The sequence below is a fragment of the Acanthochromis polyacanthus genome, chromosome 1, assembly GCF_021347895.1.
Source record: "Acanthochromis polyacanthus isolate Apoly-LR-REF ecotype Palm Island chromosome 1, KAUST_Apoly_ChrSc, whole genome shotgun sequence".
NCBI lineage: Eukaryota > Metazoa > Chordata > Actinopteri > Pomacentridae > Acanthochromis > Acanthochromis polyacanthus.
Window position 1 is genome coordinate 35,987,904 of NC_067113.1, and position 25,013 is coordinate 36,012,916.

A 25,013-nucleotide genomic window follows, 5' to 3' on the forward strand; every position below is an offset into this window, starting at 1 on the left:
AAGAAGGAAAGAAGTGGAAGAAACCAAAAACTTCACCAAAAAAAGACACCAAATAAGCAAGATAAATATGACCATAGGACATCTGTGACATCTGTGAAATGTTCTTTGGAATTTTTGGTGGAATTTTTAACTTTACAAATGAGAGATTTAATCCTCTTGTTATGTTTAGAAGATTTTAGATAAAGAATGAATATTTTGACAAGCGCTGATTCAGGGTTCATACCTTGTGAATTATTCTTTAAGTCTATTACAGATTGGATTTTTTCACTTGGTAACTTCATAAAAACTATAATTTCCAAAGAAAGGGGTCAGTTTTATAAGGAAAACAATATAAAGAGTATAAATTCAACCTAAATAATGAATCTGGATTCATGTTTGAATGTTCTCATCACAATGGCCTTAAAACTTAACCAATGATGGATTTATTTAAGTCCTAAAAATCATCATTGCTCCCAACATCGGTAAAATAACGTCCTCACATGCTTTAAACTCTTCAGCAACGACACACAGACATCTTTAAAAGCTGCATAAAATCTGAGAATAAACTTGTTCATTTTACAAAATATTGTAAAAACAACAAAAATACAACAAACAGAAGCAAGAAGCAAAAAAAGCCGAGAGAACAAACTGTACAATATAAAACAGAACTAACAAACTAAGATATAAAATCAGCACAAAAGATCTTTAACGGTTTACAGATGAAGTTTGAAAAAGAGAAAATTAAGACATTCTAATGCTTTATGTGTGAAATGAAACAGAAAAGCAGAGATTCTTCCATAATAATAATCATTGTGGTGCGATATTTACTGAGAAAAACTAATCAGTGGGTTCATAATGAGCTTTGGTATTTGCTTACAATATGATGTACATAAAGAGAAAGTGAAATATGAGCAAACAGTCGAGCTGATTTTAGATAATAAGACACGAGGACCTTTGGGAAACAGATGGGAACTATTTTCAAACTAAACGACCAGTAATAATAACAATAAAAACAGTTTCAATGAGTTTGGACCAGACTGAAGGAGGAGCTGGCGTCGCCTCCTCTAGCTCTCTGCAGGCAGCAGCAGATGGACTCGGTGGCTCACCGCCTGCTCCATGGAGCTCTTGAAGTTCTGGTAGGAGGAGCTGATGGGCAGCAGCAGGCGTTTGGACTCCGGGTGGCTCTGGGGGAAGAGACCCTCGTCCCTCTGGTCCTCCTCCTGGAGCCCTGGAGGGTGGAGGAAGGAGATGGAGGGAGCAGGAAGGAGGCCGACCGCCGGCACATCCTGGACCCCGGTGGAGAACCGGAGGAGGTCCTGCAGGGAGACGGAGCTCCGACCGACTGAAACCGACAGAGTTTAAGATCAGGATCCACCTCACCGACTGAGGAGCTCAAACGGTTTATTTTTAGTGTAAACGCATCACAACTCCACATGTTTAACCAAAAATATTGTTTCCTTGTCTGAAAAAAAACCTAAAATTCAGCAAAATAATTCCTCAAATTTCTGAAAATTTACAAAACCTTCAGGAAGAAAATTCCAATAATTCCTTAAGTTTCCCTTGAAGTTTTATTTTTAACAAAGCCCCCAAATTTGGCAAGAAAATCCTTGTAAATATTTTCAAAAAATGAGAGAAATAAATGTAATAAAAATACTACATTTACACACGTGGACAAAATTGTTGGTACCCCTCAGTTAAAGAAGGAAAAACCCACAATTCTCACTGAAATCACTTGAAACTCACAAAAGTAACAATAAATAAAAATTTATTGAAAATTAAATAATCAAAAACAGCCATTACTTTTGAATTGTTGATTAACATAATTATTTAAAAAAAACAAACTAATGAAACAGGCCTGGACAAAAATGATGGTACCTCTATAAAAGATTGAAAACTATTTGACCAGAGTGACATGATTAACTCAGGTGTGTCATTTAATTGACATCACAGGTGTTTCCAAACTCATAATCAGTCAGTCTGCCTATTTAAAGGGAGACAAGTAGTCACCCTGCTGTTTGGTGAAAAGGTGTGTACCACACTGAACATGGACAACAGAAAGCGAAGGAGAAAATTGTCCCAGGACATCCGAAAAAAAATTATAGACAAACATCTTAAAGGTAAAGGCTATAAGACCATCTCTAAACAGCTTGAAGTTCCTGTGACAACAGTGGCTCATATTATTCAGAAGTTCAAGACCCACGGGACAGTAGCCAACCTCCCTGGACGTGGCCGCAAGAGGAAAATTGATGACAAATTGAAGAGACGGATCGTTCGAATTGTATCCAAAGAGCCCAGAGCAACCTCCAAAGAAATTAAAGGTGAACTCCAAGGCCAAGGTACATCAGTGTCAGATCGCACCATTCGTCGTTGTCTGAGCCAAAGTGGACTTCATGGGAGACGACCAAGGAGGACACCACTGCTGAAAAAAACTCATAAAAAAGCGAGACTGGAATTTGCAAAAATGCATGTTGACAAGCCACAAAGCTTCTGGGAGAATGTCCTTTGGACAGATGAGACCAAACTGGAGCTTTTTGGTAAGGCACATCAACTCTATGTTCATAGACTCAAAAACCAAGCATACGAAGAAAAGAACACTGTCCCTACGGTGAAACATGGAGGAGGCTCAGTAATGTTTTGGGCCTGCTTTGCTGCATCTGGCACAGGGTGTCTTGAAAGTGTGCAAGGTACAATGAAATCTGAAGACTATCAAGGCATTCTGGAGAGAAATGTGCTGCCTAGTGTCAGAAAGCTTGGTCTCAGTCGCAGGTCATGGGTCTTCCAACAGGACAACGATCCAAAACACACAGCCAAAAACACCCAAGAATGGCTGAGAGAAAAGCGTTGGACTATTCTAAAGTGGCCTTCTATGAGCCCAGATCTGAATCCCATTGAACATATGTGGAAGGAGCTGAAACATGCCATTTGGAGAAGACACCCATCAAACCTGAGACAACTGGAGCTGTTTGCTCATGAGGAGTGGGCCAAAATACCTGTTGACAGCTGCAGAACGCTCATTGACAAATACAGAAATCGTTTAATTGCAGTGATTGCCTCAAAAGGTTGTGCAACAAAATATTAAGTTATGGGTACCATCATTTTTGTCCAGCCCTATTTCATTAGTTTGTTTTTTAAAATAATTATGTTAATCAACAATTCAAAAGTGATGGCTGATTTTGATTATTTAATTTTCAATAAATTTTTATTTATTGTTACTTTTGTGAGTTTCAAGTGATTTCAGTGAGAATTGTGGGTTTTTCCTTCTTTAACTGAGGGGTACCAACAATTTTGTCCACGTGTGTACAAGTTAGAGTGCTGCATTTACACTCAGAAAAGTGTAAATAAATACACTAAAAGTATTCATGATGCAGAACAAACCTGCTAATGTTCAACATTCTTGTTGTCATGAGTTCAGTTAAACACTTGAAATTACCACAGAAAGCTTTTCTCACTTTGAATCATCAGTCTGAATAAATCTGCAGCTTAAATAAATCCCTTTTACCTTCACACTCGAGCAGGAAGTGTCTCCAGTAGGCCACGACGGCCGTTTCTCGGTTCAGTTTGTCTTCCTGCTCAGAGAAAGCGACGGTGAAGAGTCGACCGACCGTCTGAGCCGTGAGATGATCCGAGGCTTCACAGAAAACCTCCAGGAAAGCCGACGGGAAGAGCTGGACCTGCAGCAGACCACACATCGGTTTAGATCATCAGACTTTATCCACCTCTATGCAGACGATGCTGTTATTTATTCCTCTACTCGCTGCAGAGCATTTAGCGGTTAATCTGTTTAAATTATGTTTTAGAGTTCCACCAAATCTACCCCAACTTCAAGAACTTCTCTTTTATTTAAACAGCTGGAGTCACAGCATGTTTGAACTGAAATAAAAGATTTTTAACCAGATTTGCAGATTAACGTTTAATTTAAATAAACTGTTTATTTAATTTGTTGATCAACGGGTCAGAAATATCAGAAAAATGCAGATTTCTGTCAAACAAATGAACATGGTCTCACTGATTTAGCGTATGCAGGCTGATCATGTTTACCTCTAGATCTCTGGATATTATTTTTATTCAAACAATCAGAATTCGTGTCAGGAAAAGTAAATTTCAATCACCTGATCAAAGACACCCAAAGTCTGCAAACCTTCACGAAACCTGCAGGAAAACAAGCAGAGTGACGACAGTTAGCGCTCTTTGCAGATTGTATGATAAAAAAAGGGAAATGTATGGAAAGACAAAGCAGAAAAAACGTGAACAACATCTTCACTGTGATGAGAACAGCGACTCTAAAGCTCCTGTATCCTGTAAAGCTGTTTATTCTGTGCTCTGTCCCACCTCTGCAGAGGAAGCTGCATCCTGGTGATCATGGTGAAGTTCACCAGATCCTCCACCAGAGCTTCTCTCTCCTCCATGCTGCCGATTGGTCGGTTACATCCGGCCACCTCCAGGAAGCCGCAGCTCGACGCCATCGCTTCTCCGAGTTCCTCCAGAGACTCGGCCTCGGCGATCTGAAGCAGAAAACCAGAAGTTCAGCCTCAGATTCCTGGATTTCTGCAGTTCTGGTGTCCAACCAGAGAGAACGTCTGCTCACCTGGAGGACTCGATGGGTCAGCGGCGTGTCGGGGGTCATGTGACCGACGGTCAGCGGCCGGTGGGCCGGATGGTTGAACAAACACTGGTACAGAGCCGGAGAGAAGAATCCAACCGGTGGACCGCCGTGGACCAGAGACAGAGCCAGAAGACAGCCGACGTCAAAGTAGAGGTCCTCACGTACGGCTGGAGGACAAATACAGACAGAAATATACAGAAATATGAAATATAAACACAGTAAAATAATAATAATAATATTTAAATACAGGTCCTCACGTACGGCTGGAGGACAAATACAGACAGAAATATACAGAAATATGAAATATAAACACAGTAAAATAATAATAACAACAATTATAATAATTATCATCCTCACATACAGCTGGATCCAAACATACAGACAGAAATATAAACTCTAAATACAGAACATGATGTATTTATGTCTGAGACGTTTACATCATATGATTATAAAAAACAACCAATCAGAAACTGTTCATGTACGATCGCAGCATAACGATGGAAACAAACAGTTACAGAAGTACAGAAAGTCAAAACTGATCTAGAAATGAATAACTATACAGATAAAGAAGTAGCCATAAATGAAATATTAAAAAAGACAAAAACAAAAATACTGAAATAAAAGATAAAATAGAAAGATAAGATACTATATAGCTACAGAAACAAACAACTACACTGATAAATAAATACGTAAATAGATTAACTAATAAATCAATAAATCATTTCAGAGAGATTTAAAATAAATACATAAGAAAATACAAAGGTAAACAAAAAATAAATAGATAAATGAATAAACAAATACTTAGCTAAAGAAAGAAAGAGAAACAGACAGATTAAAATATTTTAAAGAAAAGACAAACACAAAAATAAGGAAATAAAAGCTAAAATACATAGATAAATAACTGACTATATAGATACATAAACAACTAAACTGATAAATAAATACATAAATAATCAAATTAATGAATGAATAAATAACTATATAGATAAAGTAAAGAGAAATACAGAAAAGTAAAATGACTAAATATATAAAGATAGGAACCCGATAAATACAGATAAACTTAGAAAGAAATAAAGAGATAAATAAATAGATAAATAACTACATGGATAATGAATAAAAAGGCCGTTAATTATTAGATGGAACGATTCATAAAGGAAGAAATAGCAACATAAATAAAAGATAAATAATCAATCAGTGAGAATCAATAACTTCTCGGTACCCTGGGAGTTCAGCGCAAGATTCTTGGCTCCTTCTGGACCCTCAAACACCACACAGTTCTGGATCTGCTGCACCAACAGCTTCAGGAAGTTCTGCCGGGCCGAGTCCCCGCCCCGCGGGCTGCTGGGTAACGTAGTCTCCTCTGTGAACCTGGAACCACAAACATGGCCGCCAGGTGAGGAGGAGCCGCAGGTGAGGAAAATAACAGAGAAGGTGGAGAGTTTACGGACCTGACGGACAGAACCAGAGACGGGTCGAAGTCGGTCCTCCTCACCAGCTCCAGACCCGCAGACAGAACCTCGTCTCCTCTCACCTCCACCTGCACGCTGAGGGGGCGGAGCTGAGGCAGCAGCACCTGCAGCAGCTCCTCAGGTGAGCCGGCCTGCACAGGTGAGGAGGGTCTGACAGAGACGGACGCCGTTAGAGTTCTGAAAGTTCTACAGAGAATCACTAAAACCCAAACAAACAACTCAGACAGAGGACAGGTGTGTTTGATTTATGTACCTTTAAGAAGTAATGAAGGACAGGTGAGCTTGGTTTATTTACCTTTTACATGTTACATTTATGTACCTTTGAGCAACAGGTGCATTATTTTTGTGGACCTTTAACAGCTTTTTGAGGACAGGTGCGTTAGATTCGTGTACCTTTGAACAACAAGTCTATTACTTTTGTGCACTCCACAGCCGATGGAGGACAGGTGTGTTAGATTTATGTACCTTTTACTGCCGATGGAGGACAGGTGTGTTAGATTTATGTACCTTTTACTGCCGATGGAGGACAGGTGTGTTAGATTTATGTACCTTTTACTGCTGATGGAGGACAGGTGTTAAATTAGTGTACCTTTTACAGCTTTTTGAGGACAGGTAACTTAGATTTATGTACCTTTTATGGGTAACAGAGGACAAGTGTGTTCAATTTAAGTACCTTTTACATATTTTTGGGGACAGGTGCATTACATTTGCATACCTTTTACTGCTGACAGAGGACAGGTGCGTTAGATTAGTGCACCTTTTACGGCTGACGGGGGAGTGGTTGGGGGACAGGTGGCGTTTGGACAGCAGACTCCTCCTCTGAACTCCCTGAGGAGACGTGACCAGAGAGGCTGTAGAAAACAAACACACACTTTATCAGCTTATAGAGGTAAAACATGAGCCTAAACCCCGGCGACTGATCCGGACCTTTCCCGTCGGTGGCCTGGGTGCACTCGCTGCAGGCCCAGTCTCTGGTGTCCACCTGCAGCTCTGAACATCTTCTGTGGGTTCCTGTGGATCCACACAGCCGGCAGCGGATCACCTCGAACCAGCTTTGAAAAACAAAGCAGAACTTCGCTGCATTTCTGTGACATTTAAATGGTTTAAACATCTAAAACGTGCAGTAACTGGTGGGTTTCTTACCCGCTCTTGGCAGAATGAGCTCGTCCTTTCTCACAGAGGCAGCTGAGGGCATCGCAGCGATTATAAACCTCCAGCAGCTCTGAGAAAGCGTTGGCCTCCAGCTCCCACGATGCATCTCTGCAGGAAGCACGGGACGTTTGTACCACAAAAGAAGCTCCAAGTGCTCTGAGTGACTAAACGGCTGCCTCACCTCTCTGGGATGTAGATTCCCATCCTGAGCATCTCCTCCTGGAAGCTCTCCTTGTTGTTGCACAGAGTACACCTGAAGAAGAAGAGTCCTGCACTGTGGGCCTGACGCTGACACACAAACACAACCAGGAGGTCAGCAGGTACACGTCTAGGGCTTCACATAGTCACTGATCTCCTCAGTCTGCCGTCGATGCAGCAGAACGTCACCTGAAGGTTCACTTTGGACACCAGTGGGACGCAGAACTAAATTCTAGGAAACTTTTTGGCCGAATTTTGTTTTAAACCTGGAACTTTTTGTATTTTCATCGTCAAAAAACAAACTTGAAGGTTCCAACAGCTCCAGAAATAAAACTCCTGCTGTTTCCTTTTGTTGTTTTACTGCAGCACTCATCTCCTGTTTCACTGCTCCGGTTGGTTACAGAACTTTGTCACATAAACATGAGATTCACTGTGATAATCAGACTTTATTTCCAGTATCTGTAGGAGAACATTCAGAAAATGCCACCATGAAGACACAGCAGGTTCTACTGATGTTAGAGCCTCAACAGGTGGAGAAATGTGGACCACAGACTGGATTTTAGTGGAAACATGGATCCATCCACAGATAAACACTCACAGAGACGTCATGGAGACACCAGACCAGCCTGGGCTGCACGTTTAGCACTTTTCCCTCATTTCCAAGGACCAGTGATTCTTCATTATTGTCATTTTGGAATTTAGTTTTTGCCATTTTAGAGAGGTTTCAAGTAATTTGGAACAAATTTTGTGTAATTTCTGGCAGGTTAAATGAATTTTAAACCTATGTTCCATGGCCAATAAATATTCATTATTGTCATTTTGGACAATTTTTAGTAATTTTTTTACAGGTTCAAGACATTTTAGAACATTTTTTTGGATTTTTTTAAAATATCATTTTGACTAAATTTGGACAACTTTCAAGTCAAAAGTTTTATTTCTCGAGATATTAAACCCTTAAATGGCTTCATTTGTTTTTTGAGGGTTAAACTGCAAAAATTCCCAGATCTGAAAACATGAAGTTCTCAAAGTATTTCCCAGAACCCAAATAACAAATAAACAAACTGAACAAAACCTTAGATTGTGCAGAAACATATTTCATGACTTCTGTGTGAAGTCAGAGCGTTGTAAAACAGACCGATGCTCTCTACCTGCACACAGTCTCTGTGGAACCAGCTGGTGTGGCAGGACGGACACTTGAGGACGGAGAAGGAGAGGACGGGGTCGATGGAGTCCAGACAGATGGAGCAGGACTGAGGCAGGCTGAGGTCCAGACCTGCACCCAGAGTCTGAACTGGACCGTGGTCCCGACAGTAAGACCTGCACACGCAAACACAAGTCAGTTTTTTGTTCCTAAGAGCTCTGTAACAGTAAATTTCTCCTTTGTGAGATCAATAAAGTCTGTTTTATCTTATTTAGTCGTACAACATGCTAGCAGAACCTGCTGATGACGTTTCTGTCGCTTTGTGTCTCATTTCTGTTTTATGCCTTTTTATTGTTTTGTGTCTTGTTTTTGTCTCATTTGTCGCTTTGTGTCTCATTTCTGTTTTATGCCTCGTTTTTGCCGTTTTGTGTAATTTTTGTCGTTTTGTTTTCCTTTTTGTTGTTTTGTGTCTCATTTTTATCATTTTATGCCTCATTTTTGTTGTTTTGTGTCTTCCTTTTTATCATTTTTTGTCTCATTTTTGTTTTATGCCTTTTTATTGTTTTGTGTCTTGTTTTTGTTCATTTATGTCTCATTTGTCGCTCTGTGTCTCATTTCTGTTTTACGCCTCGTTTTTGCCGTTTTGTGTAATTTTTGTCCCTTTGTGTCTTCCTTTTTATCATTTTATGCCTCATTTTTGTCCCTTTGTGTCTTCCTTTTTATCATTTTATGTCTCATTTTTGTCCCTTTGTGTCTCGTTTTTGTCGTTTTGTGTCTCATCTGGACCACGTCAGCCCTCTCTGGGTGGAGAAGTTTGATCTTTACTATCAGGAAGATCAATAACTGATACAGGAAACTGATAAACTATTGTAAGAAAAGTGGAAATATTGGTGTAGAAATTTAGGAACTCCACTAAATAAGTTAATTGAAATGCTTTTTTTGTTTAGTTAAGTCTCTGAACTCTAAAAACCCACCAGCTGATTTAAAAAGCACAAAATCTAAAAAAAAAAAAACACCTAAAGGACCAGTTATCGACCAGGTTCTCTGAAAACAAGAACAATCTCTTCTGATTTTTTCCCACATTTGTTCTTAATAATGTGTCATTTTTACTGAGGAACAGTCACCATGAATTTCACTGCACAGACCATAAGAGACAAATAAAAACTCCTGAAATCTTGACTCACCAGATTTCAGACAACAGAAAACCCTGAAGTCAGAGAATGACCAGATAGAGTAGCTGTTAGCCTGTTAGCCTGCTAGCTGAGTGTAAAAACGTGGTTCTGAAACGGGTCCGTGTCGGTCAGAACTCACGGGAAAAGTCCGGTAAACTGAGAGACGGACATCCGTTTCCTCCCGCAGGGAAAGTGGAACATCTTCCTGCAGCTCCTGACGTTACAGCCGACACACGCTCCCTTCTTCTTACAGACGAAACACATCTGCAGCTCACAAACAAACAAACAAACAAACAGAAGAATCAGAATATTTATTGTCATTGTCACAAGAACAACGAAACTGCGCTCAGAGCATCCATACAGCGAAGTTGATAAGTGCAAAAAAAAAACTCACAGTAATAAATATCATAAATAGCCCAGTACAAAAAAACCCACAATAATAAATACTAAATACTGTAAATCACCCAGTGCAACAAAGACATAACCGTTGGGGAAGAAGGATCACGAGAGAGGGGGGTGGTGAATAGTGACATTCTGCAACTATGCAAACCAGATCAGATTTATAATTGGTGGATACGGTTATTGTCTGTGTAAACACACAGAGGGCTGCACTTCTCTATATTTTTATTCCTGACTGAATCTTTCACAGGTTTAAACTCGTATTTAAACAGACTTAGTGTTTTCTTTCCTCACCAGTCGAGCTGAGCGTCGGATCTCCTGCTTGATGTCGTCCACCAGGAAGCCAAAGACGCCTTCGTTCTCTTCTCCTCGCTGGTAAACTCCACAAGACGTCAGCTGAGACACAATAAAGAAACACAGTCTGATATCAGTTCTAATTTATGTCAAACAACTGATTCTAACATCTGAGGAACATGAAGGACGGAATGAGACCTTTTAACTTGTTCTACAGAAGAATAATCTGCATCTATTCTAACGATAATTACTGAATTTATTCAGCACTTTTGACGGGTTTATAAAGCGTTTTAACAGACAACATAATATATATGTACAGAAGTCAAGTTATCATTAAATGCAGCAGATTTAAACAGCAGCTTTCAATAAAGAATGAGATTAATAAAACAAATTCACCCTGACAGGTATAAATATTAAACAAAAGACTTATTAAATGCAAAGCGTGACAATCATGTAATGTTTTCCTGATAGTGGTTCAACAAAAACAGCATCTGAAAGTTTGATATTTTTCATGTTTTTGTGACGCTGAAGAATCCAACAAAGTGATTAAAACTTTCTAGTTCTTTGTGTCCGTTTCTAAACAAATATAAATGCATGAATGAACACAGCTTCAGTTTTTAAATACTATAGTTTCAATTTGTTTGTTTTTGTACTTTTACTTTGTGTTTTTTAATGTAAGTGCTTTAATTACGATTATAATAATAATAAAACTAAAAAAAATAGTCATTAAATCTCTCTTTTTAATCAATCCTTATTTTTTTAGGTATCTTACTATTTTATCTCGGTGTGCTTTAGTCTCCCAGACTATTTTTATCATCCCATGTTTTTGTCTTTTAGTTGTAAATCCTCTGAATTCCATTAAAGCTGTTTTAAGTAAATAAACATGTTTATCTGCATAAACTCACCAAACAGAAGTAGTGGACGGACAGTTTGTGCTCTTTGAGAGTCACTTTCTCCCCAAACAAAGCCGGATCATCGTCACTGAACCGGCACAGAGCACAGCCTGCAAACAAACACAAAACATTCATTTATTTATTTATGTGTGAGTCCTTCTGCTTCACAGCGCTGCAGCACGGTGTAAACGGCGTGTCAGAAGAAAAATTCACATTATACTGTCCCACAACACACAACAGTGAGAGAGTTCTCAGGTTGAACTGCAGGCAGTGTTTCCACAGAGAGACTGAAGATAAAAATCAATAAAATAAAGTCAGTATGGATCAGAAACAGAGAACAGAGGAGCAGGTTGTTGGAGATCCATCCAGCATGGAGGAACATCTACTGATGATGAGCAGAGGAGAGAGGAAAAGACTGGAGACATGGAGATAGAAAAACATTCACAGAAGGAGGAGACAGAAGAGAATAGAATCATGTTATTCATCCATCCTCTATCCACCGCTTTATCCTCACTAGGGTTGCGGGGGGTGCTGGAGTCTATCCCAGCTGACTGAAGGCAGGGATTTTATTCATTCCCGAAGGGAAATTCAATCATATTCATTCAAACACAATGACCATAAAGAGACAAAAAAATATAAATGAGTCACAGAACGACCAAAAATGAGACACAAAATGACACACCAGACAATAAATGAGAAAGTAAACAACAAAAACAGACAAAAACAACAAAAAGCAAGACGAAATGACACAAACTAGACACAAAACAACAAAAATGAGCCCAAAAAAAGATTAAAATAAGACATGAAGCACAAAAAAATCGGACAAAATGACACAAATCAACAAAATGAGACACAAAATGACACAAACTAGACAAAAAGAAAAAAATGAGACCAAAAAAGATTAAATTAAGACATGAAGCAACAAAAAAAAATCGGACAAAATGACACAAATCAACAAAATGAGACACACTAGACAAAAAACAAAAAATGAGAGCAAAAAAGATTAAAATAAGACACGAAGCAACAAAAAAATCGGACAAAATGACACTAACTAGAGAAAAAACAAGAAAGAAAACAACAAAAAACAGACACAAAATAATCCAAATTAGGCAAAACTGACAAAAAAACAACCCAATTAAGACACAAAACCCACAAAATGAGACACAAAATGTCAAAAGCTAGACAAAACAACAAGACCAGCAGACGTCTATTAACACACTGACCACACAGAATGAAAGAGACGCCTTTAAATTTCATATTTTTGGAGCTTATAAGCAGCTAATAATTCTCGGAGCAGACGGTAGCGTTGGTTAAAAAACAGCTTATTTACATGGAAACTGTGTGAATTCTCTCCAGTTTTAGATGCAGGATTGTCTGACTGAGTGTTCAATGATCTGAACAGAGTTTGTATATTAAAGGTGAACTCACACTCCTTCTCCATGCTGTCCACCTGAGACCTTCTCATCTTCTTCTTCTTCATCCTGTCGGTGTTGATGGATTCTGCAGGAGCAAAAAATGTACAGACCTTTAACATCTCAGAGTCCTTCAGTAGAAAACATAAACAGAGCTGTGATGATGAATGAATATGATGACTATGACGTCGACCAGACCTATTTTTGATGAGCAAACTGCATAAAAACTGCAAAAAAAAATATTTCCAAGAAATGCAGTCCTTTGGATGCATTATTACATTATCGGCTGCAGCTATTACATTTTAAAATGTAAAATGTGTATCTTATTCACTAAAACCACCAGATCCCCATATGAGAGCAACAGGAACCTTTAAACGCACCTCCAGGCTGCTGCTTTGTGTTAGCATCTACAGCTAGCAGGTCGGATCATAATAAACCCACATAAACTGTTACTATACGTTATTGTAAAGACATTCAGGTACAGTTTAATAAGCTAAATATCTATTTAAAACAACACAACTGTGTTTACTAAGAGAGAAAAAAGAAGTCGCTCGTTCGTTAACGTCTGTGTTTAACCACAAAGTGAGTCAGAAATTCAACCGTTAAAGAACAAAACTTCGATATTAAAGGTTCCTTTAAAAGACAGAACGTTTATCTGTGAACTTACTTTACATTTGGGAGAGAAAAGCTTCAGTTTTCTGTCATTTTTCCGGATTTATTCCGTTTGTTTGAGTCGCTTTCAGACTAACGTCGCTCCAACTTTTAAATTTCCCTCTTTCAAAACAAAAAGGCTCCGCTCCCTTTCTTCTTCTACGGATGATTGCTGCTGCTGCTGCTGCTGCTGCTGCTTCTTCTTCTTCTACGGTCCTCCAGCGGCCTGCAGCAGCGCCCTCTCAGGGTTCAGACTGACGGTTTGTGTTTTATATTATTTATGTTTGTTCATTTTCCTTCCAGTGACTCATTTTCAACTTTACAGAACAAAATATGCAAAACAAAAAAATAAATTTTATTATACGAGTTTTATTTTTTAAGGTGGTATGTTAAATAATTCAATAATCGTGACAATTTTTTTAAAGAAAAATGTGACATAGCATGAAAAACATGGAATAATTTATAAAATATGGCATTTTATGAATTATTTTACATATTTTATAGCGTTAAATAGCATAATTACACATTTTATTCAAATATGACGCAATATGTGAAAAATACTACATCATATAGTCATAAAAAACTTAAAATGTATAAAAAATGGGAAATTTTATTTTTTAAAAATGACAAATTTCATAAATTAACTGACATATTTTATTCATTATTCAAAGCATTATATGATAATTTTGACATTCTATGAAATCAAATGACACTAAATATTTTTCCTTCATATCATATTCTTTAGCAATATATGTCCAATAATTCACAAAATGACAAATCTAATAAATTATGCTGTGTTTAATATATATCATTCTTTCATACAATGTCAGATTTTCATATAATACATCAGATTTTTCATAAATGTGATTGTACTCCTTAAATATGTCAAATCTTTGAAATTGGGATTAAAAAACAAAAAACACTTTATACAATAATAATTATTTTATTATTTGATATTTAAAAAACATGATAAATAATTTACATAGTATATGATTTTTTTTCTGTCACATTTTTCATAGAAAATGTTCTTTATTTCTATTGAAACAGCATCACAAAATATGACAAATTTTGATGCTACTCTAGAAAACAGAAACTGGCAAATATTCACATGTTTGAAGCTAGAAGCTCATAATTTTGGACATTTTTTGTTTTAAACATCAACATCAAGTCTGTTTATTTATTTATTCACCCCTTTATTGAACTTATATTTAATAAAAGTGAAACAAACTGAGGAGTGGAGGCAGCAGAGGAGAAAAATGTCGTCACTGTCAGATGGAATATTCATGTCCATCAGTTTACCTCCAGTTCACTTCCTGCTGATTTAGTTCACAGTTTACATGTTATACTCATTTTATTTGATTATTTCCTTGCCATCCACCTAGAAATAGTTTGTTTTGTGCTTCTTCTTCTTCTTCTTCTTATTATTATTATTATTATTATTATTATATGTATATTTAGATATTATTCCTTGCCATTTTTTCAGACAAGGAAACAATATTTCTGGTGCCCGTAAATGAAGAAAACGGGAGGGTTAAAAATTAAATAACAAAAACATGAATTAGAGCATTTACAATTTAAACTGAGGAATCAGAGTCGCTGGAAGGAAAATCAGCTGAAACTAGAAACCTTATCCGCTCTCTAATGATTGATTATTGATTGATTATTGATCTATTTTTGTCTTGTTTGTTTTCAGACTTTTATTTCCACACATTTGGCTGCTGATGAGGAATAATCTGCGCTCTGTTTGGCTTTCCTGGTTGACCTCTGGGTGTTTCCAGGCTGACTTCATCCTGCATCCTGCTGCAGCGTCACTCCGCAGGGCGGTGCCGGCAGGTAGAGCCCAGCGGCGGCCACAGCTCCAGCAGCAGCCGGGGCCGCGCACTCAGGACGCACTGTGCTCCGGGACACACGCACGGACCACGAACAGGGAAGTTGGAGCGTCAGAGTCGGAGGGAAGAAGCATGTTCAGCTGGGCCAAACAGGAGCAGGGCGGCCGCAACAAAGAGGGAGAGATGTACCAGACGGTGACCGAAGGGCTGCAGACCCTCTACACCAAGAAGCTGCTGCCGCTGGAGGACACCTACCTCTTCCACGACTTCCACTCCCCGGCCCTGGAGGCGGCTGACTTCCAGAGCAAACCCATGGTGCTGCTGGTCGGACAGTACTCCACCGGGAAAACGACCTTCATCAGGTAAACCGACACCTGAGGGACTAAAACCAACTGTAGATAGGGAGGCAAGAGGTTAAAAACACCTTTAATAGGTAGGAAATCACCTCTAGTGGAACCTCATGCCAGACCTCATTGTAAAACACCGACATTTAACCTTCTCTTGCTTTCACGCGAATTCAGATAAGTGGTACATATTAATGCAATGTGTCAAACTAAAGTGTCGAGTCTTGTGTTGAATTCGGCTCAAATAAAATCCACAGAAGCCCTTTAGTGTTTGAGATAAAATGCAAGTTCATGTTCAGTCGCAGCACCGCGAATGTCGAACTCTGGCGAAGCGCGGTAATGGAAGCAATGCCAAAAACATCAAGTGTCATTGAAACAGCAAACAGCTCAGTGGCTCAGATTTCTGCCGAAGTGGAGAACGTTTCCTGAAGTTCATGCATTAAAGCTCTAAAATCTGTATTTACAATGAGTGAAGTTTAAAATCAGAAATATCTTAAAGGGGGCATTTTTCAGTTGAATTTGGTTTGAGTTTATTTCAGGGGATTTACATGACTGTACTTTGCTGAGCGGTGTTGTGAAACAGTTAATTCAGTTTATGGGTGTTCCTGGATGGATTTGAACCAGCAGCCCTTCAGGCACAGCTGCTGAGGCTCATGGGAGTTGTAGTTGTGAGTGATTCTTTCCTCTGGGTTGTGGAACAGATCTACGTTTGTGCTGTGACTTTATTCTGTGGCTCCACAAAGTCTCCTGTGTTTGTGTTGTTGAATCAGATGTGAAGATTTACTCACTCATTTTTCCTTTCTGTATCCGGACAAAACAATTCGGCACCAGCAAAGAAATCAATTAAAAAAAAAGGTGACATAGGAATTAGAAAACTCCATTGAAATAGCTTTTTAGGAGATTTAAAACCTGATTCAGGGTCAAATTGACACGGCTAAAGGTGTCCTGAAACTGGCCAAGTCGGAACAAACTTCTAAAAATAAGCTGTGCGTCAGTCTGAGTGATTTCCAATGAAGAAAAGATGAAGAAAAGGGAAGCTGAAGCTGCAGAAAAGTGTTCACAGTCAATCAGATCCTGCAGGAAATTTACCAAAATGTGGAAAAAAAAAAAAAATTCGGTTTTAAAAGTGAATTTATGCTATGACTGTTGATTAAAGATCAACAGGTTCCTGAACTGCAGCAGGAGAATTAAATATATGAACAAAAACAACAAGAAAATGAACATGTAGGGAGAGTAAATCTGCAAATAGAAAAGAAAACCAGAGTTTCATTGTTAATAAATTGAATTATTCCGATAATTACTTTAAATATAAAACCCTAAATTAGTTTGACAGCTGATTAAGAACGCATTAAATGATCAGTGACTAAAATAATTCAATAAATAAAGCAATTTATCGTCTGGATCTTCCACTGAGAGCTGCTGCAGCATTTCAAATAATAAAATAATCTGATGTAAGCTGCTTAATTATTCAATATTTCATTTATTCTCGTTTTTCTCTTCCATCTATCAGTGGGTGGAGATTTTGTTTGAAAACTGGTGGATTTTTCTGCACCAGTTTGCTCATTTTCTGCAGTTTTCATCGTCAGTCTTTTGCTTCTTTTGTGTTTTTATTGGAGGAAACAAAAGCACATTTTCTAAATATTTAATTTTCTCTGCATCCATCCTGAGCTGTTATTTACTAATCAAACCCTGAAGAAAACATAAAGACATCGGAGGACTGTTGATGCTTTAGGAATATCAATAAAACAGACTTTTGTTTCCTGATTTCAGCCTGTAAAGGAGGTTTATCTATCAGCACATCTCAGGTCTGACTTAAATAGTGCATTAAAAAGAAAGAAAAACTGCATAAAAGCATTAAAAGATAAAAAGACTTAAAGATAAATTTTAACATAAATAACCAGAATTTATAGATTATGTTAAAACAGCTAAAAAAGCAACAATCTTTATATATTAAAATCTGAGGAGAGACGCTGCCTTCATCCTGAGGGAATAAAAGCCCTCATTAATGCTGGACTTCATTAGAGGCGGAGCCACTTAGAAATCAACCAATCAGAGCTGCTGAAAACTGATGAGTCACTCTAATATGATGGAGGTTCTTTCCTGTCTCCTGGCTGCAGTTCATTCAGAGCTGCAGACAGAATCCGTCAGCGTTTACATCGTTTAATGACAGATCTGCTCACTGCTTCCTGATTACATCACCGTGACACGCCTGTGACATCACCCCAAGTCATCTGATGGGACTGAGAGCTGATCTGAGGTCTGAGCAGGCTCCAGATGATGACATGTGGGCCAGATTTCACAGGAAGTTCAGCTGATTTAAAGCTATTTTGTTCAAACAAATATTTAGTGAAGCAGATTCTCGCGTGTCGACCAAACGCCTCGGGGCAATTCTGACCTCATAAAACCAACCAGCAGCTCTGTGGTTGAAGCTTTTAGAGCGTCGTCTGATGGAGGGTGGTGAACAAGAGGAGGCACAGTCATGAAAACATGAGGATCAGCTCAGTTAAAGAGGCTTCATTTGTCCTTTAAAGGGCAGAAATAAGAATTCCAACAACAGCTGGAAACAACTGACTCAAAATTTGTCCAATTTGAAAGCAGAGTGTTCCCAAAATGACTTAGATTATGTCCAGAATGACGTGAAACCTGGCTGACATCAGTCAAAATTTGTCCAAAATGACTCAAACGGTCCCAAAAATTATTTCAAATTTCTCCCAATATGTAACAGAAATAGTAAAAAAGGCCTTAAAGTCCGTGCACAGCGACTAAAATGTGACACTTTTTTTCCCACTTTTGCAGCTTCTGGCTGATAAATAGCATTAATTTGGTGATTTTATTAAAATAAATAGAACATATATTTCAAACTCACTGGTGTGTTTTGTTTTTCAGAGGATTCATTTATTCTCTAAATCCAAATCAGAGCAGCTCATGTGGATTCAGACCAAACTTCAGTCAAAAATCAGTGAATTTCTGACATGAAGACTGAATTAAAGCTGCTTCAGAAGGATCCTAAACTTCTGAAAAGTCCACCAACTTCTGCAGAGTTTTAGTGTTTCTACAGCAGAACCAAAGTCCTGCACAGATTTATTCTAAAGCGTGGCTGCTGATTGTAGACAGAGCTACCAGTCTGCTATAAACTCCTCCCCAGAAGCTCCTGGACCTCCGGGTTTCTGCAGAGTAAACACTGGAGGACCTGAGTTCCTCCTCAGCTTCCTGCTGTGGAAACACACCTTCTAGTTACCAAATACCAGGCCGGCTTTAAATGAGGCAATTTTAGAATGGAGTCTGGTACGACGAGTTCCTCTTTATAAACAGCTAAAGGTTTGGGTAGAACGTCTTTATAAACAGTTAAAGGTTTGGGTGGAACGTCTTTATAAACAGTTAAAGGTTTGGGTAGAACGTCTTTATAAACAGTTAAAGGTTTGGGTAGAACGTCTTTATAAACAGTTAAAGGTTTGGGTGGAACGTCTTTATAAACAGTTAAAGGTTTGGGTGGAACGTCTTTATAAACAGTTAAAGGTTTGGGTGGAACGTCTTTATAAACAGTTAAAGGTTTGGGTGGAACGTCTTTATAAACAGTTAAAGGTTTGGGTGGAACGTCTTTATAAACAGCTAAAGGTTTGGGTAGAACGTCTTTATAAACAGTTAAAGGTTTGGGTAGAACGTCTTTATAAACAGTTAAAGGTTAAGGTGGAACGTCTTTATAAACAGTTAAAGGTTTGGGTGGAACGTCTTTATAAACAGCTAAAGGTTTGGGTGGAACGTCTTTATAAACAGTTAAAGGTCTGGGTAGAACGTCTTTATGAACAGCTAAAGGTTTGGGTAGAACGTCTTTATGAACAGTTAAAGGTCTGGGTGGAACGTCTTTATAAACAGTTAAAGGTCTGGGTGGAACGTCTTTATAAACAGTTAAAGGTTTGGGTGGAACGTCTTTATAAACAGTTAAAGGTTTGGGTGGAACGTCTTTATAAACAGCTAAAGGTTTGGGTGGAACGTCTTTATAAACAGTTAAAGGTTTGGGTGGAACGTCTTTATAAACAGCTAAAGGTTTGGGTGGAACGTCTTTATAAACAGTTAAAGGTTTGGGTGGAACGTCTTTATAAACAGTTAAAGGTTTGGGTGGAACGTCTTTATAAACAGTTAAAGGTTTGGGTGGAACGTCTTTATAAACAGTTAAAGGTTTGGGTGGAACGTCTTTATAAACAGTTAAAGGTTTGGGTGGAACGTCTTTATAAACAGTTAAAGGTTTGGGTGGAACGTCTTTATAAACAGTTAAAGGTTTGGGTGGAACGTCTTTATAAACAGTTAAAGGTTTGGGTGGAACGTCTTTATAAACAGTTAAAGGTTTGGGTGGAACGTCTTTATAAACAGCTAAAGGTTTGGGTGGAACGTCTTTATAAACAGCTAAAGGTTTGGGTGGAACGTCTTTATAAACAGCTAAAGGTTTGGGTGGAACGTCTTTATAAACAGTTAAAGGTTTGGGTGGAACGTCTTTATAAACAGCTAAAGGTTTGGGTGGAACGTCTTTATAAACAGTTAAAGGTTTGGGTGGAACGTCTTTATAAACAGCTAAAGGTTTGGGTGGAACGTCTTTATAAACAGCTAAAGGTTTGGGTGGAACGTCTTTATAAACAGCTAAAGGTTTGGGTGGAACGTCTTTATAAACAGCTAAAGGTTTGGGTGGAACGTCTTTATAAACAGTTAAAGGTTTGGGTGGAACGTCTTTATAAACAGTTAAAGGTTTGGGTGGAACGTCTTTATAAACAGCTAAAGGTTTGGGTGGAACGTCTTTATAAACAGGTAAAGGTTTGGGTGGAACGTCTTTATAAACAGCTAAAGGTTTGGGTGGAACGTCTTTATAAACAGTTAAAGGTTTGGGTGGAACGTCTTTATAAACAGTTAAAGGTTTGGGTGGAACGTCTTTATAAACAGCTAAAGGTTTGGGTGGAACGTCTTTATAAACAGTTAAAGGTTTGGGTGGAACGTCTTTATAAACAGCTAAAGGTTTGGGTGGAACGTCTTTATAAACAGCTAAAGGTTTGGGTGGAACGTCTTTATAAACAGTTAAAGGTTTGGGTGGAACGTCTTTATAAACAGTTAAAGGTTTGGGTGGAACGTCTTTATAAACAGTTAAAGGTTTGGGTGGAACGTCTTTATAAACAGCTAAAGGTTTGGGTGGAACGTCTTTATAAACAGCTAAAGGTTTGGGTGGAACGTCTTTATAAACAGCTAAAGGTTTGGGTGGAACGTCTTTATAAACAGCTAAAGGTTTGGGTGGAACGTCTTTATAAACAGCTAAAGGTTTGGGTGGAACGTCTTTATAAACAGTTAAAGGTTTGGGTGGAACGTCTTTATAAACAGTTAAAGGTTTGGGTGAAACGTCTTTATGAACAGTTAATAGTTAAGGTGGAACCTCATCCATCAGTTGGTTTCAGGATAAAGAGATTAGAGTTAAAACCAAAGTTCATTTTAGAAATCAGAGTTTGGTGTTTATTCAGCTGATTATAGGGAAGTAGTAGTGTGGAAAGAGTTGTTGTTCCTGTTTGTGGTTCTGTCTGTGGTTCTGTCTGTGGTTCTGTTTGGACCTGGATCTCCTCATTCCTGCTCCGGTTCCGTCTGCAGTCTGACTCTAGTTTGTGTTTGAACCTTGGAGAGTTTTAGCGTTGGTTCTCTGACAGCAGACGAGCTGTGACCTGCAGACTGACTCACACCTGGAGGCTACAACCTGTCAGTCAGAACCAGAGTCCAGCTGTGATTGGTGGAGCTCAGACACAGAACCAGGAAGTAAAAACCATTTACTACCAAACTATAAATAATGCTGGTCGCTTAAAATGAAAAATAAACTGTGCAATAAACCTGAAACTGATCCAGAATGCCTCAAAATCTTTCAAAAATGACAATTTGAAGAGTCCAACATGACTCCAGCATTTATCAAGATGACTAATAATTTATCCTGAGTGACTAAAAATGATCCTAAACCACTCTTTACCACCATGCTTCATGTCATGATGCTGCCACCACCGTGCTTCACAGTGGGGACATTCTGTCTATTTTAGTCTCATCAGACAAAAGAACTTTCTGTTTTCTGATAATTCACCAGAGAAAACTTTGAAAAGTGCATTCTGGGTAAATTTGGACTAATTTCAGACACATTTGGGATAATTATTGTGTCATTATGAAGATGTTTCTTAGGACTTATGGACAGTTTTTGACTTATTAAACAAATTTCAAGTAATTTTAAAAACAGTTTAATGGCATTAATGCTGGACTTCATTAGAGGCATTTCAAGCTTTTTTAAAAAAGAAAAGTCTGACTTTGGACAACTTTTATGTCATTTGAAGCAAGTTTTCAGTCATTTTTCAAAAAGATTTAGATAAATTCTATCTAAAACTTGGGGAAACTTGTAAAAAAGTGCATTCTGGGTAAACTTTAAGGCTCATATCAGCATGTTGGTAGGTGGTCAGAACTATTCTAGACGATGGAAGAAGAAACAGAATCATCTCGAGTCAGTATTCACTCTGAGGTAAAACAGTTTTAGGTTCTCTGGTTGTTATCTGTCGTTTGCACATGTTGGCTCCAAACAGTCGAAGGTTTGGCTGCAAATCGACGTGTGTGTGTGTGTGTGTGTCAGAGGGGTGTGTCGCCCGCTAAGCCCCGCCCTCAGGAATGCTATGAATCATGGGAACTTGCTGCCAGTAAACTGCAGACTCAACATATTTTCTTCTCCTTCTGTGAAGTGAAACCTGCGGTGGTCCAACAGGCGGTTCGAGGGCCACAAACAGGCCACAGTGTGGTCTCTGGAGGGACAGCAGTAACTCGTGTTGAAGCTTTTTTATTAATATTCTACTTTTTGCACAATGTTTATTATTTATTCATTTCACACCAGACTCCATTCAAAAATCTATTAATTTAAGGTCAGTTTGCATACAGCTGAACACTAAAGATAAATATTGATTTATTTCCTGATCATAAATCAGAGCAGCTGATATGAGTCAAACCAACCAGACTCCATTCAAACATCAGTCGATTAAATGAAATGAAAGCAGAAGAGTTATTGTTGTTTGAGGTGTTCTGTCTGGACTCGTGTTACTGACTGGAATGGAAGCGACAGACTCTTTGTCAGATGATGTTTGTATTTCTGTCAGCTGAAGCTTCACCTGTACAGGTGTTTACCTGCAGCAGAGACCTGCTTCTCCTTTCACAGCGGGAAGATTCAGGTTTCTGAATCAGGACATGGAGCTTTAAACACAGATGATGTGTGAAGCTCACCTGTCTGCAGGTGGACAGGTGAGAATCAGCTGGTGGATCAGCTGGTTCTCCGTTTAAAGCTCAGGTTTCTAAGATTTCAGTGGTTTTCCATCGTCATCTCTTCTTTGAAGTCCTGAAACAGGAAGTGAGAGGACAGACTCTCAGCGGCCATCTTCCTTCTCTTCCTTCCGTTCTCACTTTCCTCTGAAAGCGTGAGAGGAGATGAAAGGACGGAAACAATTTTAAAGATGCAGCGTTCTCTGACAGATGGAGAGGAAAGTTTATTTAAACTGGTGAGAAAGTAGAACCGTAGTCCTGGTTCCATGTGTTCAGATCAGACCTGATGGTGTCCGTTCATTGGTTCATTTGTTCATTGGGTCATTGGTTCATTGGTTCATTAGTTCATTGGTTCATTAGTTCATTGGTTCATTTGGTCATTGGTTCATTGGTTCATTGGTCATTAGTTCATTTGTTCATTGGTTCATTGGTTCATTGGTTCATTTGGTCATTGGTTCATTGGTTCATTGGTCATTAGTTCATTTGTTCATTGGTTCATTGGTTCATTGGTCATTAGTTCATTGGTTCATTTGGTCACTGGTCATTAGTTCATTGGTTCATTTGGTCATTAGTTCATTGGTCATTGGTTCATTGGTTCATTGGCCATTGGTTCATTGGTCATTAGTTCATTGGTTCATTGGTGCATTGGTTCATTGGTCATTAGTTCATTGGTTCATTTGGTCATTAGTTCATTGGTCATTAGTTCATTGGTTCATTTGGTCATTAGTTCATTGGTCATTAGTTCATTGGTTCATTTGGTCATTAGTTCATTGGTCATTGGTTCATTGGTTCATTTGGTCATTAGTTCATTGGTCATTGGTTCATTGGTCATTGGTTCATTGGTTCATTGGTCATTAGTTCATTGGTTCATTTGGTCATTGGTTCATTGGTTCATTGGTCATTAGTTCATTTGTTCATTGGTTCATTGGTTCATTGGTTCATTTGGTCATTGGTTCATTGGTTCATTGGTCATTAGTTCATTTGTTCATTGGTTCATTGGTTAATTGGTCATTAGTTCATTGGTTCATTTGGTCACTGGTCATTAGTTCATTGGTTCATTTGGTCATTAGTTCATTGGTCATTGGTTCATTGGTTCATTGGCCATTGGTTCATTGGTCATTAGTTCATTGGTTCATTTGGTCATTAGTTCATTGGTCATTAGTTCATTGGTTCATTTGGTCATTAGTTCATTGGTCATTAGTTCATTGGTTCATTGGTTCATTTGGTCATTAGTTCATTGGTCATTGGTTCATTGGTTCATTTGGTCATTCGTTCATTGGTCATTGGTTCATTGGTTCATTGGCCATTGGTTCATTGGTCATTAGTTCATTGGTTCATTGGTGCATTGGTTCATTGGTCATTAGTTCATTGGTCATTAGTTCATTGGTTCATTTGGTCATTAGTTCATTGGTCATTAGTTCATTGGTTCATTTGGTCATTAGTTCATTGGTCATTAGTTCATTGGTTCATTGGTTCATTGGTTCATTGGTGCATTGGTTCATTGGTCATTGGTTCATTGGTGCATTGGTTCATTGGTCATTGGTTCATTGGTCATTAGTTCATTGGTTCATTGGTGCATTGGTTCATTGGTCATTGGTTCATTGGTGCATTGGTTCATTGGTCATTAGTTCATTGGTCATTAGTTCATTGGTTCATTGGTGCATTGGTTCATTGGTCATTAGTTCATTGGTTCATTTGTTTATTGGTTCATTTGGTCATTGGTTCATTGGTTCATTTGGTTGAAGTGATCCTTTAAGGACTCTGAGCTTTAATTTATTCACAGATATCACTGAATTCTCTTTAAAGTTACCGTTAAATCCTTTAAATCTCATCTCAGATGGACACTGAGATGTAATTTTCAGTTTTTTGGAGTGAACAGCTGCAGATGCTGTTGAGTTTGGTGGTTTCATGTTGGATAGTTTTAGTATTTTTGTTTTTTTAAATCTCAGAGCAGCTTCATGAGCAGAAACTAAAGTCTGGTTCATGAAGGTATCTGTGCCTCCATGACGAGTGTTTCTGTACGTTTAACCCTCATGTATAAAACACTGTTTGATGTAAAGTCTGCAGTCGTCTGTGGACACAGAAAACACCAGCATGGTGGTAAAAACATGAAGCTGTAGACGTTTCTGCTGCAGCCGCAACCATAAGAGTCCAGATTTTTCTGTTCTTGAGTCT

General features: G+C 38.5%; 2 protein-coding genes across 2 annotated transcripts in view; one reads left to right on the forward strand and one right to left on the reverse strand.

Moving 5' to 3' along the window:
- Nucleotides 1–399: 399 nt before the first annotated feature.
- g2e3 (G2/M-phase specific E3 ubiquitin protein ligase) lies at nt 400–13,537 on the reverse strand. Its single transcript, XM_022211956.2, has 17 exons — nt 13,380–13,537; nt 12,729–12,800; nt 11,313–11,410; nt 10,408–10,509; nt 9,854–9,978; nt 8,550–8,718; nt 7,385–7,491; nt 7,195–7,311; nt 6,979–7,103; nt 6,767–6,902; nt 6,031–6,201; nt 5,802–5,950; nt 4,565–4,749; nt 4,309–4,481; nt 4,089–4,128; nt 3,479–3,650; nt 400–1,321 (listed from the first exon to the last, which is right to left on the reverse strand). The coding sequence occupies exons 2-17, from the start codon at nt 12,778–12,780 to the stop codon at nt 1,044–1,046; spliced, it is 2,199 nt and encodes a 732-aa protein (XP_022067648.2). The 5' UTR covers nt 12,781–12,800; nt 13,380–13,537; the 3' UTR covers nt 400–1,043.
- A 1,631-nt stretch (nt 13,538–15,168) lies between these two features.
- Nucleotides 15,169–25,013, forward strand: part of ehd4 (EH-domain containing 4) — a 35,966-nt gene continuing 26,121 nt past the window's right edge. The window contains exon 1 of the mRNA XM_022211962.2: nt 15,169–15,554. Within this exon, the coding sequence (XP_022067654.1) occupies nt 15,325–15,554 (230 nt within the window). The 5' untranslated portion in view covers nt 15,169–15,324. The remainder of the gene's footprint in view (nt 15,555–25,013) is intronic.